Source organism: Arachis ipaensis, chromosome B02, assembly GCF_000816755.2.
Source record: "Arachis ipaensis cultivar K30076 chromosome B02, Araip1.1, whole genome shotgun sequence".
Lineage (NCBI taxonomy): Eukaryota > Viridiplantae > Streptophyta > Magnoliopsida > Fabales > Fabaceae > Arachis > Arachis ipaensis.
This window is the reverse complement of record NC_029786.2, coordinates 71,520,087-71,539,105: the sequence shown is the minus strand read 5'-3', so window position 1 is coordinate 71,539,105 and position 19,019 is coordinate 71,520,087. Positions and strand designations below refer to the sequence as shown.

Sequence of the window (19,019 nt, the reverse complement as noted above, 5' to 3'; positions counted from 1 at the left end):
ATGGTTTCCTAGTTAATGACCGAAGAGAAGAAAGAGATGAAAGAGAGGATAGAGCTAAAGGAAAAGCAATTAAATGAATCAAATTAATTGAAGTGGGATTGCTTTTACTTCCCTAGTGGTTTAGCATGCAGCATTGATGCTTTCAATCAAATCAATGACACATTCTCTCTCATAGTTCCCATGCATTAACTTATCTCAATAAAATTTTGAGTTCCATTTCATGCTTAGAGAGGAGATCCGTTGAAGGCCTCAGCAAATGATAACATTTGCTTTCCTGATGGATTGGTTTCGGATCATGCATGAGAAACACTTAGCATAAAAACATAAATGGGCTTGTAATAGAAAAATCAATTTGGCCCAGTATAACAACTAGCTTCAGCCACAAATAAATTTGAACACTTAAGGCTGAGCCAATAATAAAATACTTGGGCTTGTTAATTTTCTTTTGTTTCGGTCCAAAATCAATTCAGCCATACTCATCATATATACTTGCATTAGTCAAGGCTGAGTATAATTGGGCTTGTACCAGAATTTTATTTTCGGCCCAATTGTTCCTGCATAGCAAAAATTAATTTATTAACATATGTGAATTAATATTTTTGCTATCTATCAAAGTAATAATGTTTAGTCATCACAAATATTTGCTTAGAGTTTTCTAAACTCATCAATCTCCCCCTTGATGACAAACATTATTAAAATTGAAATGGAAAGAAATTTAAGAATTAGAGTATAGAGTACTCCCTTTGAAGATTTGAATTTCTCCCCCTTTCAAGTTGTCACATGGCTCCCCCTTAATATATATCATTTTTACCAAGGGAAGCACTAACCTGTAACATTTTAATCAAGCTTCAAGTATCAATGTTATTTAGCATATTCATTGCATGATGCTAAATGCTTGATTTATGAGCAGATTTGGATGATATTCAAAACTCATTTGATATCATAAACTGATTTTCTACTCAAACTTTTACACACATCAAAAATTGTTGTTCATAAATTATTCAAATATTTTTCCCAGACAGGATATCAGAGCAAAATTTATTATGGTAAAAAAGGAAAAATATTTTGAAGCACACATGTTCTCGAAGCACACATGATCAAAACATGGCAGTTGTTATATTTTACATAGTTTAAAGGAACTGCCAAAATAAAAAAAATATCAAGCATGTTAATCCAAGATGAAACAGAGTATTCAATATAAACATGCATTTTCATCAAAGTTAATTAACAAACTAGCTTCAGCCACAAACAAATTTGAACACTCAAAGCTGAGCCAATAATAAAACACTTGGGCTTGTTAATTTTCTTTTGTTTCGGCCCAAAATCAATTCAGCCATACTCATCATGTATACTTGCATTAGTCAAGGCTGAGTATAATTGGGCTTGCACCAGAATTTTATTTTTGGCCCAATTGTTCCTGCATAGCAAAAATTAATTTATTAACATATGTGAATTAATATTTTTGCTATCTATCAAAGTAATAATGTTTAGTCATCACAAATATTTGCTTAGAGTTTTCTAAACTCATCAATCTCCCCCTTGATGACAAACATTATTAAAATTGAAATGGAAAGAAATTTAAGAATTAGAGTATAGAGTACTCCCTTTGAAGATTTGAATTTCTCCCCCTTTCAAGTTGTCACATGGCTCCCCCTTAATATATATCATTTTTACCAAGGGAAGCACTAACCTGTAACATTTTAATCAAGCTTCAAGTATCAATGTTATTTAGCATATTCATTGCATGATGCTAAATGCTTGATTTATGAGCAGATTTGGATGATATTCAAAACTCATTTGATATCATAAACTGATTTTCTACTCAAACTTTTACACACATCAAAAATTGTTGTTCATAAATTATTCAAATATTTTTCCCAGACAGGATATCAGAGCAAAATTTATTATGGTAAAAAAGGAAAAATATTTTGAAGCACACATGTTCTCGAAGCACACATGATCAAAACATGGCAGTTGTTATATTTTACATAGTTTAACGGAACTGCCAAAAAAATATCAAGCATGTTAATCCAAGATGAAACAGAGTATTCAATATAAACATGCATTTTCATCAAAGTTAATTAACAACCAGTCATCCATGTAATCAAGATAAATGTATTGCCAAACATCACAAACTAAATGCCAAATGCATTCCCAGCAGCAGTAATCATAGTGAACCAAAAGCAATATCAAAAATGCAATATCAAATGTATCCTTTTAACAAGGGTGATCATGAATTTTCAAACGAAAATTTCATCACCTGTTCCATGTTCATCCCTGTTTTTTCATTTCAATTTTCAGCACTTTCTCCCCCTTTTGTCATCAAAGGGGCACCTGCAAGAAGGTTTTAACATGAAAGCATAATATACAAAATATAATCAAAAAGTGTCTACAAAGTATCACAGAGTTATTGTTCCAACAGAAACAAGCCAAAACAAAGTACCGAATTGAGCCTAAGTGCCAATATCAAACAGTAAACATAAGTTTAATCATCAGAAAGATTAAAGTCAGATCCCTCAGCCCCTGCTTCGCTACCAGCTTCATCATCAAGGCTTTCAAGCATTAAACCGACCCTTTCTTGGCATTTCTTCCAGGCCGTCTCATTTTCATATGCAAGTTTGCGAGCAGATTTGTGAAATTGAACCATGAGATCGGACATGTTTGAGAATTCTGTGAGAATATCTCTTAGGGAATCGGTCGCCTTTGAGGATTCTGGCCGACTTTCAAAGTCATCATAAGAAGCCATAGATTTCTTACCCTTTTTAACAGCCCCGCCTCCTTTGATCATAGAGACTTTGTTCTCTACATCCTCATTTGTTAAATCTACCTTAAAGTACTCAAAGATGCACGTGAGAAACATTTCATAAGGTAAATTAGCCTTTTTTGTACTCTTTACAGACTCCCACATATGTCTAATCATGAGATAACTAAATGAAATGGAAGATGAAGTAACAAGAGCAAAAATTATGAGACAGTCAGATACGGTTACCCTGTTGTGAGAGCCACTCTGTGGAGTGAGGATATGAGTTATGATGCGGTGCAGCAGGGAGTTGGTTGGACCCAAAGCCTTGTGAGTAGGAACGGTTCCATCCAGTCCAGATAGATTTTCACAGATTTGATGAAGAACTTGTTTGTATGCAACCCCGACGTGTGAATCCCATTTATCACTCATGTAAACCTTCGGCCCTTCATCAACGTAACCAAGGGCAGAAGCAATAGTCTCAGCATTCAGGGTGATATGCACACGTTTCACGTAGGAGTGAAGGCTGCAATCAATAAATCTCAGATTCGCATAAAACTGTCTTACCAACCTTGGGTAAACCATTTTGTGAATAAGGAGCAATGGTGACCATTTGAGACTATCAAACAGGGGTTGTAGATTGATTCCTTTGGAGGCCAGAGACTCGAGATTCACCAAGTAGGAGGGGCACAAATGCTGCTTTTCCAAAACCTCTTTGTGGAATTCATAGAAAGCACATGTAGAAAACCTTGAAGGATCAAAATGGGAGTGTGGTTTGTGAAATTTATTCTTGAACTCCATTGAACCAAGGTTCGTGGGTTCTCTGGTTTCATGAAGAACGAAACCCTTGGCCTTTTGAGAGCTCTTTCCGGATGCATGGGGAGTGGATTTCTTCGGTGGTGATGATGGTGGAGACGGAATAGGTGATGTGTGAGACTCTTCTGCTTCTTCCACGGGACCTTTTCCTTTCTTCTTTCTTGAAGAGGTTTTCGTGGCAATGACCTTCCTTCTCATGGTGTCGGTTTGCTTTGAGGGATGTGAGGGTGATGATGATGATGTAGAGTGAATATGGATGTGAGTGTGAGATTGTGGAGTGGACGGTTTTTAAGAAAATAGGATCCTTTCACTTTTCCTGGGGGCAGTTTTCTTTTTCATGGTTGGGAGAGTTGAGAAGTTGAATATGAAAAGGTGAGGAGGGCCGAAAGAAGTGAGGGAGAAGGGAGGTTAATGGTGTAATAAATGTGGAGTGGAGAGAGATAGTGGAGGGAGTTATTAACCATTAATGGCGCGGTTATTAACCAAGGCAGTTTCAAAAACTGAAAAGAGGTTTCCTTGAATCAAGGGATTAGTTGGAAGGAAAGATTTGATTTGACAACAAGCTTCTTCCAACAAGATTTGATAAGACAACCAAGAGATTTTGTGAATTTATTTTTCAAATAAAATAAGGAACTAACAAAACTGTCATGGTGGGGTTAAAGATATTTGGTGGGGCCTATGAATTTTAAATTCTGCGTTGCCTCCCCCTTAATTATAGCTCTTCCATCATGCCCTCATTTTTATCTCGTCCAAACCTACGAGACAAAACTGAACAGAGTCAAATATTCACAAGTTATCAATAGAACTTAAATCAAACATTCCCAAACTTTTTCTCAAGTTGCAGAATCTGTCTTCACAGAGGGGTTTTGTAAAAATATCAGCAATTTGGTCTTCAGATTTTACAAATTGAATATCAATAGTACCCTTCTGCACATGTTCTCTAATGAAATGATATTTTATCTCAATGTGCTTGGTTCTTGAGTGCAGAACAGGATTTTTTGAAATGTTTATAGCACTCATATTATCACAAAACAAGGGTATACTATTGATTTTTAATTTGTAATCTTCCAATTATATTTTTAACCAAATTAATTGAGAGCAACAAGCAGATGCAGAAATGTATTCTGCTTCAGCCGTGGATGAAGCCACTGTGGCTTGCTTCTTGCTTGACCACATGTTGAGTGAGCTTCCAAGGAAGCAACACATGCCGAATGTGCTCTGTCTATCCACTCTATCTCCCGCATAATCTCCATCGCAAAATCCTACTGCACAAAAATCATCAGATTTAGGATACCATAATCCAAAATTACAAGTCCCCTTAATGTATCTAATGATGTGTTTAACAGCCGTAAGATGAGATTCTTTTGGGTGAGATTGAAACCTTGAGCAAACACCCACACTTTGGACACGGTCTAGAGGAGGTAAGGTATATAAGTGAACCTATCATTCCTCTATACCTTGTTTCATCCACATCTTGGCCATCATCATCCTTTTCAATTTTTGTGTTAGGATGCATTAGTGTACCCATTGGTTTGGAATTTTCTAGGCCAAACTTTTTGATAAGTTCTTTTGCATACTTTCCTTGGTGAATAAAAGTACCACTAGGAGTTTGTTTGATTTGGAGGCCAAGAAAGAAAGTTATCTCTCCCATTAAACTCATTTCAAACTCACTAGTCATAAGTTTTCCAAACTCTTCACACAAAGATACATTGGCCGATCCAAATACAATGTCATCAACATAAACTTGAACAAGGAGTATATCATCATTAGATGGTTTAATAAATAAAGTAGTGTCGGTGGTACCCCTTTGAAAATGATTTTCCAACAAGAAGGCACTAAGCCTTTCATACCAAGCTCTTGGAGCTTGTCTAAGACCATAAAGAGCCTTAGATAGTTTAAAAACATGATTTGGAAATTCTTTATGTTCAAAACCGGGGGGTTGAGCCACATACACTTCTCTATCAATAAAGCCATTAAGGAAAGCACATTTAACATCCATTTGAAATATTTTGAAACCTTTATGGGCAGCATAGGCAAGAAGCAACCTAATTGCTTCCATTCTAGCTACCGGAGCAAAAGACTCATCAAAATCTATACCCTCTTCTTGATCGTAATCTTGGGTCACTAATCTAGCCTTGTTACGAACAACTTGTCCATCCTCACCAAGTTTATTTTTAAATACCCATTTAGTACCCGTAACTTTCTTACCATCCGGATGGGGTACTAGTGTCCAAACCTCATTCTTGTCGAATTGAGCAAGCTCTTCTTGCATGGCTTTGACCCATGATGGATCTTCAAGAGCTTGTTTGACATTGTTGGGCTCCATTTGTGACAAGAGAGCAAAATTGCTAGGTTCGGTTTGCCTTTTGGTGGAGGATCTTGTTGTTACTCCTTGAGAGGGATCACCTATGATGGAGTCATGAGGATAACCCCTCATGGACTTCCATTCTCTAGGCTTTCGGACAGGTGTTGAGCTTTGATGAACTTCTAGTGGTCTCACTGTTCCAGTTTCTCGTGTCTGCTCAGGAGATAAAATGAAAATGTCTCCTTCAATCTGACGAGACAAAACTGGACTGGCAGATTCCTCATTTTGAACAGATTTGGAAATTTCTTTACTTGTTTCATCTTTTTCACCATCTGAATCATTATCTATCACAGTGCTGGGAATTAGGTTAGAATCACAAAAAGTAACATGTATGGATTCCTCTATGGTTCTATGTTCTTTGAGATAAACTCTATAGGCCTTGCTTGTGGTGGAATATCCAACAAACATTCCTTCATGGGATTTTGGATCAAATTTTCCAAGATTTTCTTTATTATTAAGCACAAAGCATTTGCATCCAAAAACATGAAAGTACTTAAGATTTGGAGGGGTTCCTTTCCATAGCTCATAAGGGGTTTTCTTTAACCCTTTTCTAATGATTGTTCTATTCAAAATATAACAAGCTATGTTCACAGCTTCAGCCCATAAAAATTTAGGAATCTCATTCTCACATAGCATAGCGCTAGTCATCTCTTGAAGACTTTTATTCCTTCTTTTAACCACCCCATTTTGTTGGGGGGGGGGTTCTAGGATATGAAAAATTATGAGAAATTTATAAGTCATCACAGAATTTTTCAAAATCTTGGTTTTCAAATTCTCTTCCCTGATCACTTCTTAAATGGGCAATTTTTAAATCCTTTTCATTTTGAATTTTCTTGCAAAGAGTGGAGAAGGCATGAAAAGCATTATTTTTATGAGCAAGAAAAAGTACCCAACCAAATCTAGAGTAATCATCTACCACCACAAGACCATAGTGTTTACCTCCTAAACTTTGAGTTCTTGTTGGTCCAAAAAGATCAATATGTAAAATCTCTAATGTCCTTTTGGTTGAGATTCCATCTTTAGGTTTAAAAGAGGATTTTACTTGTTTGCCCAATTGGCAAGCATCACAAGTAAGATCCTTATCAAATTTGATTTTTGAAATTCCTCTAACCAGATTTTTCTTAACTAGCTTAGGAATTTGGTACATGCTTGCATGACCCAACTTTCTATGCCATAGCCATTTTTCAGATTCAAGGGATGTAAAGCATGTCACATTTTGTTCTTTTAGGTCCTCAAGAGTCAATCTTTACACATTATTGCATCTTTTAGCTTCAAATAAAATATCCCCAGTTTTTTCACAAACAACTAAACAAACAAACTTCCTAAAAATAACCTCAAAGCCTAAATCACACAGTTGACTAACACTAAGTAAATTATGTTTCAAACCATTCACAAGAAGGACATCATTTATACAAGATGAAAATTTTTTACCAACTTTTCCAACAGCCACTATTTTTCCTTTTGCATCATCACCGAAAGTGACAAGTCCTCCATCATATTCATCAAGCTTTATGAAGAAGGTTGTCTTTCCGGTCATATGCCTAGAGCATCCGCTATCCATATACCACATATTTTCTTTCCGTTTGGATGCTAGGCACACCTACAAAACAAGCTTAAGTGACCTTAGGTATCCAAATTTTCTTGGATCCTTTCACGTTAAACCATCTCCTATGTCTTAAGCCATTGTAATTAAAAACAACTTTACAAACTTTTTCACCAATTATTCTTTCACCAAAAAAATATTGAATAGAAAAGTGTCCATTTCGATTGCATAGTCTACAAAATCTTGGAGTTGCTGTTTTGTTAAAGTAGGTGGGGTCTTGAAATCTTGTATCATTAGAGGATAAGGCCAAGTTTTCAAAATGAGATTTTTCAGCAGATTTATAAAACCCTAACCCAGCCTTATCATAAAGAGGTTTTTGACTAGCCAAGATTTGATTCAGATTTTCAGAACTTTGGGTGAACTTGGATAAGTCTTCCTTAAGCCTTTTAATCTCTTTAAGCAACTCTTCATTTCTTTTAAAACAGTCTACATATGCAAGAACAGAATGATTACTTTCACAGCTCTTAATTTGGGCTTTTAACTGCTTATTTTCTTCAACAAGATCACAAGCAGTTTCGGCCTCCCTCACCTTTTCTTTAAGAAAACTGTTTTCAGCTTTAAGAATGGTAATTTGTTGTTCAGGTTCTTGATTTTCCAGCAGAAAACATCTTATTTTTTCAGAAAGGTGGTCTATCATAAGATGAAGATCTTCAGTGTTAGGGTTATGAAAGACTATCTGATCTATGCGATCTGCCATGAGACAAGGTTGTGACTTGGTCTCGGATTCCTCATCATCATCATCCGAGTCATTTTCCAAATCTTCCCATGAAGCCATCAGTCCCTTATTCTTCCCTCTTTTTGGCTTCTCTTCCTTCTTTAACTTTGGACAATCAGATTTGAAATGCCCCATTTCCTTGCAGTTGTAACAAGTTACTTTGCTAAGGTCTTTCTTCATTTTCCTTGAGCTGCTGCCTTTGCCTTTGAGCTTCATCATTTTTCTGAATTTTTTTGCAAACAACACAAATTCATTTTCAGATGAGTTATCACTGGATTCATCATCCAGAGGGTTAGTGACAGAAGAAAAAGCTATTCCTTTCTTATTTAAATCTTTTTTCAAGTAGGTGTTTTCAAAAGCAAGTAAATTTCCTCTCAAATCATCATAGGTCATAGAGTCAAGACCACTACTCTCAGAGATAATTAAAGCTTTTGTTTTCCACTCTTTTGTGAGACATCTCAACACTCTTCTCACTAGCACAGATTCAGGATACTTGATTCCCATAGCATCCAAGCCAATAATAATGTTGTTGAAGCGTTCAAACATCTCATCAATGGATTCTCCTTCCTTCATTGCAAACATTTCGTACTCTTTGTTTAACATATCAATCCTGGTCTTTTTCACAATGGTTGTTCCTTCATGAGTGACTAGGAGTTTATCCCAGATTTCCTTTGCTGTTGTGCAACGTGATACCCGTCGGTATTCCTCAAAGCTGATAGCACAGTTGAGCAGATTGATGGCCTTGGCGTTGAGCTCCACCTTTTTTCTATCTTCATCCGTCCAACTTGCTTCAGGTTTAAGAGAAACAACTCCTTCGGCACTTGTAACAGTTGGATATTGAGGCCCTTCCAAGATGATCTTTCAAAGTCTGTAATCCACTACTTGTACAAATATCTTCATCCTCTCCTTCCAATAGGTATAATTTTTCCCATTGAAAAGAGGAGGTCTGTTGCTTGATTGTCCTTCGGTCAGATTGTAGGACACCACATTTGATCCACTATTTTCTGCCATGAGGATCTTTACTCCAAGCTGCAAAGCTTGATCTCTTTGAGACCAAGCTCTAATACCAATTAATGATTATCAGTGGCTAAGAGAAGGGGGGTTGAATCTTAGCCCCCATTTTGCTTAGTAACACTTGCTGATCTTTGAAACTAACTTAGGAAACTTTTTGTCTTTTTTTTTTTATCTCGTCACTAGCCATGAGACTTTTTCTTTTGTCTCGTCCCTAGCCACGAGACTTTTCTTTTTGTCTCGTCACCTGACACAAGATATTTTTCGTTTTTACTCCTGTCCAGTAGAAACAGAAATGGAATAAAGAGGAGAGAAAATTACACCCAGATATATCCTGGTTCAGCTGCTAAGTGCAGTGCAGCCTACATCCAGTCTCCATCGCAAACATGATGAAATTTCACTATAATCTTCCTGATTACAATCTGTAAAGTGCTAACCCAACTTACAAGGGGATTCTCACAGAATCATGAAACACAACATAGATGAACAAAGAAACTCTAAGGACATCTATGACTTTTTCTTTTAATTTTGCACTCTCTGCCTTTTTCCGCTCTATGGCTTTTTCATACAAACCTCACTATTTTCCTTTTTTCCATGAGACTCAAGACATGACAAAATTAAACAGAAAAATTACAAAACAGAATACGTTGAAGGAAAAGAGAAAACTGTTAGCTCAGGTAGCTCTGAGAATTTTGTGCCTTGCACTCTCAAACTTTCTCCTTGCTTCAAACAGTGGTTGTTCACTCATTTTATAGAAGAGAGAAGCCTCCACACTTGAAGCCAAAAGTCCAAGCCAACTCCTTCTTATCCAAGAAACAGAACCGGTTCGGCCACATAGAGAGATAAGAGATAACCATGCAAAACCCAACATGCAATTACCTCTAGTCCTTCCTTGGTCATCACCCTTCATCAATCCGAGCGCTCCATCCTTGGCTTGCTCTCCAAGATGGATTTCTGGCCCTTGATGCTTCATGATGATGATGGCTTCATCTGCTCCAATCTCTGCCTCTTCCATCACTTCGCTACTCTAGCTACTTCCTGTGGTGGTTGAGCAGAATCGAAGACAAGCCATACCTCCAAGAATCTCTTCCTTGCTGGCCGAGATCTTCTTCCTCTTTTTGGGTATGAGGAGCCCGAGATTGCCTCACCAAATCTTACCATTTTTGTTGAATATCTCAGCTACAGCATACTTTTATTTTGTTATGTTTTCTTGCCATCATCATGATGGTCTTGTAGAGTGTTCTTCCTTCATTTCGGTAGCTCATTTTTGCTTCCATGGTTTCCTGGTTAATGACCGAAGAGAAGAAAGTGATGAGAGAGAGGATAGAGCTAAAGGAAAAGCAATTAAATGAATCAAATTAATTGAAGTGGGATTGCTTTTACTTCCCTAGTGGTTTAGCGTGCAGCATTGATGCTTTCAATCAAATCAATGACACATTCTCTCTCATAGTTCCCATGCATTAACTTATCTCAATAAAATTTTGAGTTCCATTTCATGCTTAGAGAGGAGATCCGTTGAAGGCCTCAGCAAATGATAACATTTGCTTTCCTGATGGATTGGTTTCGGATCATGCATGAGAAACACTTAGCATAAAAACATAAATGGGCTTGTAATAGAAAAATCAATTTGGCCCAGTATAACAACTAGCTTCAGCCACAAATAAATTTGAACACTTAAGGCTGAGCCAATAATAAAATACTTGGGCTTGTTAATTTTCTTTTGTTTCGGTCCAAAATCAATTCAGCCATACTCATCATGTATACTTGCATTAGTCAAGGCTGAGTATAATTGGGCTTGCACCAGAATTTTATTTTTGGCCCAATTGTTCCTGCATAGCAAAAATTAATTTATTAACATATGTGAATTAATATTTTTGCTATCTATCAAAGTAATAATGTTTAGTCATCACAAATATTTGCTTAGAGTTTTCCAAACTCATCAGTATTGATAGATCAACGGTTGATTTTGTACCTCTAGAACTTGTACTTGTTCTCCAGATTATCGACATTGTTCTTGTACTGTTGTCATGTAGGACATTTCATTAATTATTTAACTTTGACTTCATGGTGGGTCTACATCAGTTAAATGAAACTTTTTTGTATTCAAATAGAACACTTTAAACCTTAAAAACCAAAACAGAATTACGTCCAAACGTAGATGACCAATTTAATACTTTACCCTTATTTATATTACAAATAATAATTTATCTAAATAAAATTTTTTATAGCTTAAATTTGAGGTATTAATCTAAACAAAACAATATAATTGCCAGTTAAATTCTTGGGAGAATGATTTTATCATCACACCCAAAATTGATAATACCATTTTTCTTTATTTTTTGTGATTTTTCAAATGATCCTTTATCTTTATTATTTTAATATTTACAAATTTTCTATTAAATATAATTTGGGAATAAGACAAGAAAATACTCTCCAAATTCATGCGCAATACGTAAGGAGTTAGAGTCTAATAATCTCCACTAGATAACGACAGTGTGGAGTGTGATCTGGTGCTAAAGCTAGACTTTGACTGGTCGTTACTTCAAAGACTAATTCTTCATCATTTATTGGCTCATACTAGTATTCCACTACTCTTTGGAATTTCCAAAGTTGTGAAATTTTATTTTATATTTTCCTTTCTTTCTTCATCTTATATGTAACTCTACATTCTCTAATTCCCATCATTCCATTCAATTCAATTCAATATGTCTACTCCAGCAGAGTATTCTCTCTTTCTCTATTTTCTCTCCCTCTAAACAGAGATTAGATTTTCATTTGTTGATGCATATTTGCATTTTAATTGTTGTGCTTTTATTGAAACTGTTACTATATATCTTTTTATGCTCAAAATTTCATCATAATCATCTTAATTATGCTCAATTATTTTGCTTCACATCTCCTATATATGCTTGGCAAAAGTGCACTATGTTTTGAGACCGAGCAAGATTTATTTCTTTTTAAGCTTTGTTCCAATGATTTTTCGATTTAAAATCTTCAAACAAATTTTGTAAAAACTCATCAGAGTGTCCTATATTATTTTTCTAAAGTTATACAAATAACTTGTTTATTTTTCTAAATTCTAAAACTTTTGCTATGCTGCCATATAACTTTTTTTTTTAATATTTAATGGATAAATTTCTGCTGCCATATACCATTTTAGAAAAATTAATTTAATTATATGTTGCTATTGCAGTTACTACCGTTCTCTACCACCTGTGAGTAAGACCTATGGAGTGTTATGTTTGATGACCAGTGCTGCATATTATCTGCAATTATATGATGCAAAGAACATAGCACTCTTTTATGGACTTGTATTTAAACGCCTTCAGGTTTGTCATAAAAAATTCATTGATTTATTCTTCTTAGCTTCTATGTTTCGCCAACAACTACCTATTCTTAAAATTCTTGGGACCCGGATTTTCGTTCTAAGGCTAAAATTGAGATCAACTATTTCTAACAATAAAATTCTAGCAAAAGTTCTAATTGTCTCGTAATTTCATTTATTTAATTTACTCACTTATGTTTTGTTTGTCCCTGCTGTAGATTTGGAGGCTTATCACAAATTTCTTCTTTCTTGGACCGTTTTCACTTCCATTTGCAATTCGACTTATAATGATGTAAGTAGCAATGTAATTTTTTATCACATCCCTTATTTTACACTCCATGAGCTATTTCAAAGAGTATTTTTAAAGTATTATTTTTATATTTATAAAAAGTGAACTGATTTAAAATTGAAATATGTATTGCAATTGACAAATATTGCATTTAATTTTAAATTACTATTTATGATAGATAACTTCACAAATATTGATGTAGCATTTTATGAGACCCCAAATGAAATTAAAATAAAAGTTACTATTTGAGTTGTTCTAAATTCTGAGAATCCATACTTTAAAAGTTAAAAGTGGCCAAAATTGTCTCTTTATATCTCCGATTTAATTCTTGATGAAAATATCTATATTAAGTTATTAACTTTGTATAGTAATCTTCAACTTTCCAATAAATTAGAATCATGATTGTTTGAGTATTTAATAATTGAACAGAGCAAAATATGGAGTTTCGTTGGAAAGAGGACCCTTTGATAAACGTACTGCAGACTATGTTTGGATGTTCATATTTGGTGCACTCTCACTTTTGGTATGTAACGCAATTCTTGTTTATTTAAATCAATTTTTACATGTTTACTCCTCTGGTCTGTTGAAAGAGGTAATTTAACTGAGCATAATTTGAACTAAGCCAAACAAGTAGAAACTGAATAAGATATTAGTAATATAAGAATAGTATAACGCTCTAATATTCAAATTCTTATGTTCGATTCATAAATCAATGATAATAAGGTGGTATGACTTTCAAGGTAGATTATAATACATAATTATAAATAATTGAAAAGAAGTATAAATTGAGAAGTTTAAAAAGAGTAAAAATAAAATTGCAAAGTTGTAACACTCACGTATCGACAATTAGAAGATAAAGTGTGAATCGACAACGATACAAAGATAAAGCCATAACAAAGAGTAAGAACAAGACAAAATATAGATATATAACATAAGTAAATAGTCACTAGTCATGACTCGTAAAGTTTAGGCAGGTACAGCATAAAAGTAATTGACAACAATATCTTCTAATCTCTCCTAAAAGATACATAAGGACCTCTATAGACAAGTTTCAAAGGATTAAATACATAGCATAAGTTTTCAAAACAAAAGCGGAGAAAATCTAAGAAAAATATAAATCAGATAATTTCAAAGATCTTCGTCATCTTTCAGATAAACCACAGCTCACTGATGAGCACCTAGACCTGCATCTGAAAAATAAAAGATATATACGGAATGTGAACTCCCAACCCATAGGTTCCCAGTACGGTAAAAGTGCCAAATAAATACAATGCACTATAATATAAATTCACTAAGCATCTTAAACTTCTTACCTCGTCATATCCATCCTAAGTTCTCACTAATCCATAACTTGGCAACTACCATAGGAGATTCTAATTCTAACCAAATATCCTTCATACTTTCACTACCTTCCAACCGAACAATCCAAGAACCGAACCATCCCTCAAGTATTTCAACTCTTATGGAAACACAAATAATACAGACAAGTAATGTACAAGTAAGGCAAGCAAGACAATTAGAAAATAATCATGAAACTTGTATAATTAGGCAAACCAAAGTAATTAGAAAACCCAAACAATTCAAACAGATGCATATAATGTATGTCTATCCTACTGGCTGTGAGCTCACGTGTCGGTTACTTTACTAGAACCCAACACACCCGGTAGCTAACCCGAATATCATCTCTCTGACATGCCTCCACATTCTTGAGATATCGTGCCCATCAAACTCATGGGATATAGTTCTCGTCGCATTTCCTAAGACAAAGTGTTCCCACACTCTTGGGATATAGCGCCCGCCACGCTCTCGGAATATAGTGTCCGTCACACTCATACGATATAGTGCCCGACACACTTTTCAGGGTAAAGTGCTCCTACACTCTTGGGATATAGCGCCCGCCACGCTCTCGGGATATAGTGCCCGTCACACTCATGGGATATAGTGTCCGACATATCTTACAACAGAGAGAAACTCAACATACTCATCATCATCAATCTTAATCAGATTTTCATTATCATATTCATTCATCAATCATTCACATTCATTCATTCAATATCATTATGGCCAAGAATGCATCAATTATATAGCACTTTCTCAATTAATCAATCATAGCCGCAGTCACTGTCTACCAGGGATATATTGCCCAGCATACTCTTGGGATAGAGTGCCCGTCACACTCTCCAATCACACTCATTATTTATCATTATCACCCTTATACCCTCTCTTGTCCGCTCACATTTCATCAATTCATATCTTAATTCAATCTCAAGTTCATCATTTATCATCATCCTCATCATTCACTTCTCATTCAACATTGCGAACACCTCATTACTTAGTTACTCGCTCTACCCACACTTTTCAATTTAAATCCCCCACTCCAAAACCTCTCTTCACCTCTAAGTCACAATCCCTTCCTAGTTCAACCCACATCATTACCATTACCATTCAATTATAGGGTCTTAGAGAGTGAAAATAGAGGTTTAGAAGTTCAAAATTAGGTTTTAAAATATAAAATTCACTTTGCTGAAAGCAAGTAGCTACGCGTACGCGTGGGTGAGTTTTTCCTTGCTCGCGTACGCATGCACCTTGCTTGTGTACACGAGATACCAAACCCGAAAGAGTTGGTCGTTGTAACACCCTAATCATCAAAATATCACGCTTCCGACTGCGCCACTCTGATAGCTCGGGTATTACGACGACTTTTAAAATATTTAGTACTAAAATATGAGCCTGTTTGAAACTTAAACCGAATTTTTTAGAACATACATCTATACTTAATTTACAATTTACAAAACACACACACACACACACACACACACACACACACACACACACACACACACACACACACACACACACACACACACACACACACACACACACACACACACACACACACACACACACACACACACACACACACACACACACACACACACACAATTAATTTACAAGCATTACATAATCAATTTCCTATCCCTCTTATAAAAACTTATACAGATAAGAAAAAGGAAAAACCTGTAGGACCTGTAGGGCATCGTCCTCACTGGTTCTCACTATAGGGTTACAGAATGGCTATAATAAGATACGTAAAATAAAACTATTTTTAAAGTATTTAAAGTATAGTTCGTCTTATGTTCCTTTTCAAAAACTAAAGATTCACATTCAAAAATCTAAAAATCCTTTTTTTAAAAGCGAACTTGGTTAATTCCTTAAAAGTCAAAACCCTTTTTTCCTTTCTTGTAAAAACTTAAAAGTTTTCCTAGACAGTGTGAATGACCAACATGTCCCAAGCATAGTTAAATTAAGTCTATGCTGTAAGAGTTTGGTTTTTCATGCTTTACTAGACCATAAACATGAAAGCAGTTACCTACGCGGTATAAATGATCATCCTGTTGATGCACGGAAACTTGTCTCTCAACAAATTTTCCTTTCGGCAAGTATACCGAATTGTCGTCAAGTAAAAGCTCACAATAGAGTAAGGTCAAATCCCACAGGGATTGATTGGTCAAGCAGCTTTAATTAGAGGAATGTTCTAGTTGAGCTAGGCAGAAATTGAGTTGAGGAATTGTAGGAAACTAAATGGTGGGAAAGTAAATAACAGAAAGTGTAAATGACTGAAAGTCTCATGGATAACTCTCAGAAAGAAGTTGAAGAGTTCATCATTGAGGGCAACTCTAACAACAATGTAATCAATCCCAATGTTGCTAATCCAAGCGCAAATGGGCAACCTAGGAGGACTTTTAGCTCTAATTCTGCTCCTAGCCTAAATTTCTATGGGAATAGAATTTCTGTGCCCCCTATTACTGCAAATAACTTTGAGTTGAAGCCTCAGTTGATCTCTCTAGTGCAGCACAACTGTCAGTTTTACGATCTTCTGCAAGAAGATCCCAACCTGTTCATAGATAATTTTCTGCATATCTGTGATACTGTGAAGACTAATGGGGTCAATTCCGGCGTCTACAAGCTACTTCTCTTCCCATTTGCTACGAGAGATAGAGCAAAGAAGTAACTTGATACTCAGCCCAAGGAGAGCTTGGACACTTGGGACCAGGTGGTCACTAGGTTTTTGACCAAGTTCTTTCCTCCTCAGAAGTTGATTAAGTTCAGGACGGATGTTCAGACCTTTAGGCAGAGAGAGGGAGAGCCTCTCTATGAAGCCTGGGAATGTAACACCCTCACTATCAGAATGTCACGCTTCCGGCTGCGTCACTCTGATAGCTCAGGAATTACGACGACTTTTACAATATTTAATACTAAAATATGAGCCTATTTAAAACTTAAACCGTATAACCGCTCAAAGGACTTTTTTTAATAAGTAACATACATCCATATGAATATCAATACATACAAAGGATACATATATGTATATATACATAAAATTAATTTTACAAACATTACATAATCCAAATTCCTATTCCTCTTATAAAAACCTATAAGGATAAAGGCGAGGGGAAAAAGTAACTAATACAACACAACATAGCATTTAAACAGAAACGAATTAACTAAGCTTTTCCGAACTTCGTCGTGTATAACCTGAAAAGAAAAGACCTGTAGGGGAGTGAGAACATCGTCCTCACTGGTTCTCACTATAGGGTTACAGAATGGCTATAATAAGATACGTAAAATAAAACTATTTTTAAAGTATAGTGATCATTGTTCGTCTTATGTTCCTTTTCAAAAACTAAAGATTCACATTCAAAAATCTAAAAATCCTTTTTTTAAAAGCGAACTTGGTTAATTCCTTAAAAGTCAAAACCCTTTTTTCCTTTCTTGTAAAAACTTAAAAGTTTTCCTAAACATTATGAATGACCAACCTGTTCCATGCATAGGTTCATTAAGTCTATGCTGAACCAGTTTGATTTTTCATATAAAGCTAGACCTCAAACAAAAACCAATCACAGCCTCAGGCCCATCGAAAATCAAACACGGCCTCAGGCCCAAACAATTCAATCAACATCCAATCCACCACAATCCAACCAATTTCAGTCACAAACACAAGTAAGGAGGTTCAAACACAATCAAAGCAGTTACATCAAGTATAACAATTAGCAGTTAAACATAATTATTCACATAGGCAAACCACATATACAATAGACAAACCCAATCAATGTCACGTAGATGCAAATGATGCATGTCTGTCCTACTAGTCATGAGCTCACACGTCGGTTATGTTGCCAAATCCGACTCGGATAAGCGGGATTAGACTACCATCCTTATCCGTAGGTTCCATAAACAAGTGGGATTAAACTACCATCCTTGCCTGGAACACGCAAGCGGGATTAAACTACCGTCCTTGCCTCCACAGTAAGCGGGATTAAACCACCATCCTTACTGGGCACACAAAACAATATGCAAGCGAGATCATACTACCATCCTTGCTAACAATTCATCAATATGTGAGCGGGATAAAATCACCGTCCTCACTGCAGGCAGGATAAAACCACTATCCCTGCACAATGGTTTATGCACTGAGCAAGCAGGACTATACCACCATCCTTGCCAGGCCAGAAACCCTCATCATGTTCTCAGTAATATCCACAATCAATTAGGCTTAAAATCTTATTTCAAAAAAAATATTCTTGACCTATTTACTTTCAATAATAAACATACTCAAGGGCCACTTTTCCTCAATTCAATTTCCTTTCAAAACAGAGCCACTTTCCACAATATTTGTCCAAAACTTCCAAACGACTTCAAAAACCAAGCCAAATTTAAATTCTCTTCTAAAAACTTAAAATCATTCATTCTAAATCAGATTTTGGTCATAAAATTCCTCAACAAATTCTCAAGACTTTAGGGGAGACTAACCTAACTCATTTTCTTAAATTCATTGAAAACCTCTAAAACCTTAGCTTCTTGATTTGAATAAAGAAAAGAGAATTTAAACCAAAACCAAGTCATGTATCCAAATATTCTAAACCAATTTCAAAACTAGCTTACTTAAACCAAAACCAATTTATTTAAACCGAAACCAATTTCAATTTTATTCTTAAAGCTGAAGCGTTTCCAAAGGCTCAGAAATTGTTTTAGTTTTGCTAAATCAAAAGGGTTAAGTATGATTTTGCCCCCAACGTAGAGGCCAAAAATCGATTTCATTTCCAACCTTTTTTCGCCTTTTTACCAATTTTATTTTTTTTATTACAAAATTATCC

The 19,019-nt window shown here is 35.5% G+C and overlaps 1 protein-coding gene across 2 annotated transcripts in view; it reads left to right on the top strand.

The window, feature by feature from the left end:
- Positions 11,749–19,019, top strand: part of LOC107628384 (derlin-1-like) — an 18,646-nt gene continuing 11,375 nt past the window's right edge. For both annotated transcript variants that reach the window (XM_021115924.1, XM_016331077.2), the window contains exons 1-4: positions 11,749–11,972; positions 12,444–12,579; positions 12,794–12,867; positions 13,294–13,387. In XM_021115924.1, the coding sequence (XP_020971583.1) occupies positions 11,956–11,972; positions 12,444–12,579; positions 12,794–12,867; positions 13,294–13,387 (321 nt within the window). In that variant the 5' untranslated portion in view covers positions 11,749–11,955. The remainder of the gene's footprint in view (positions 11,973–12,443; positions 12,580–12,793; positions 12,868–13,293; positions 13,388–19,019) is intronic.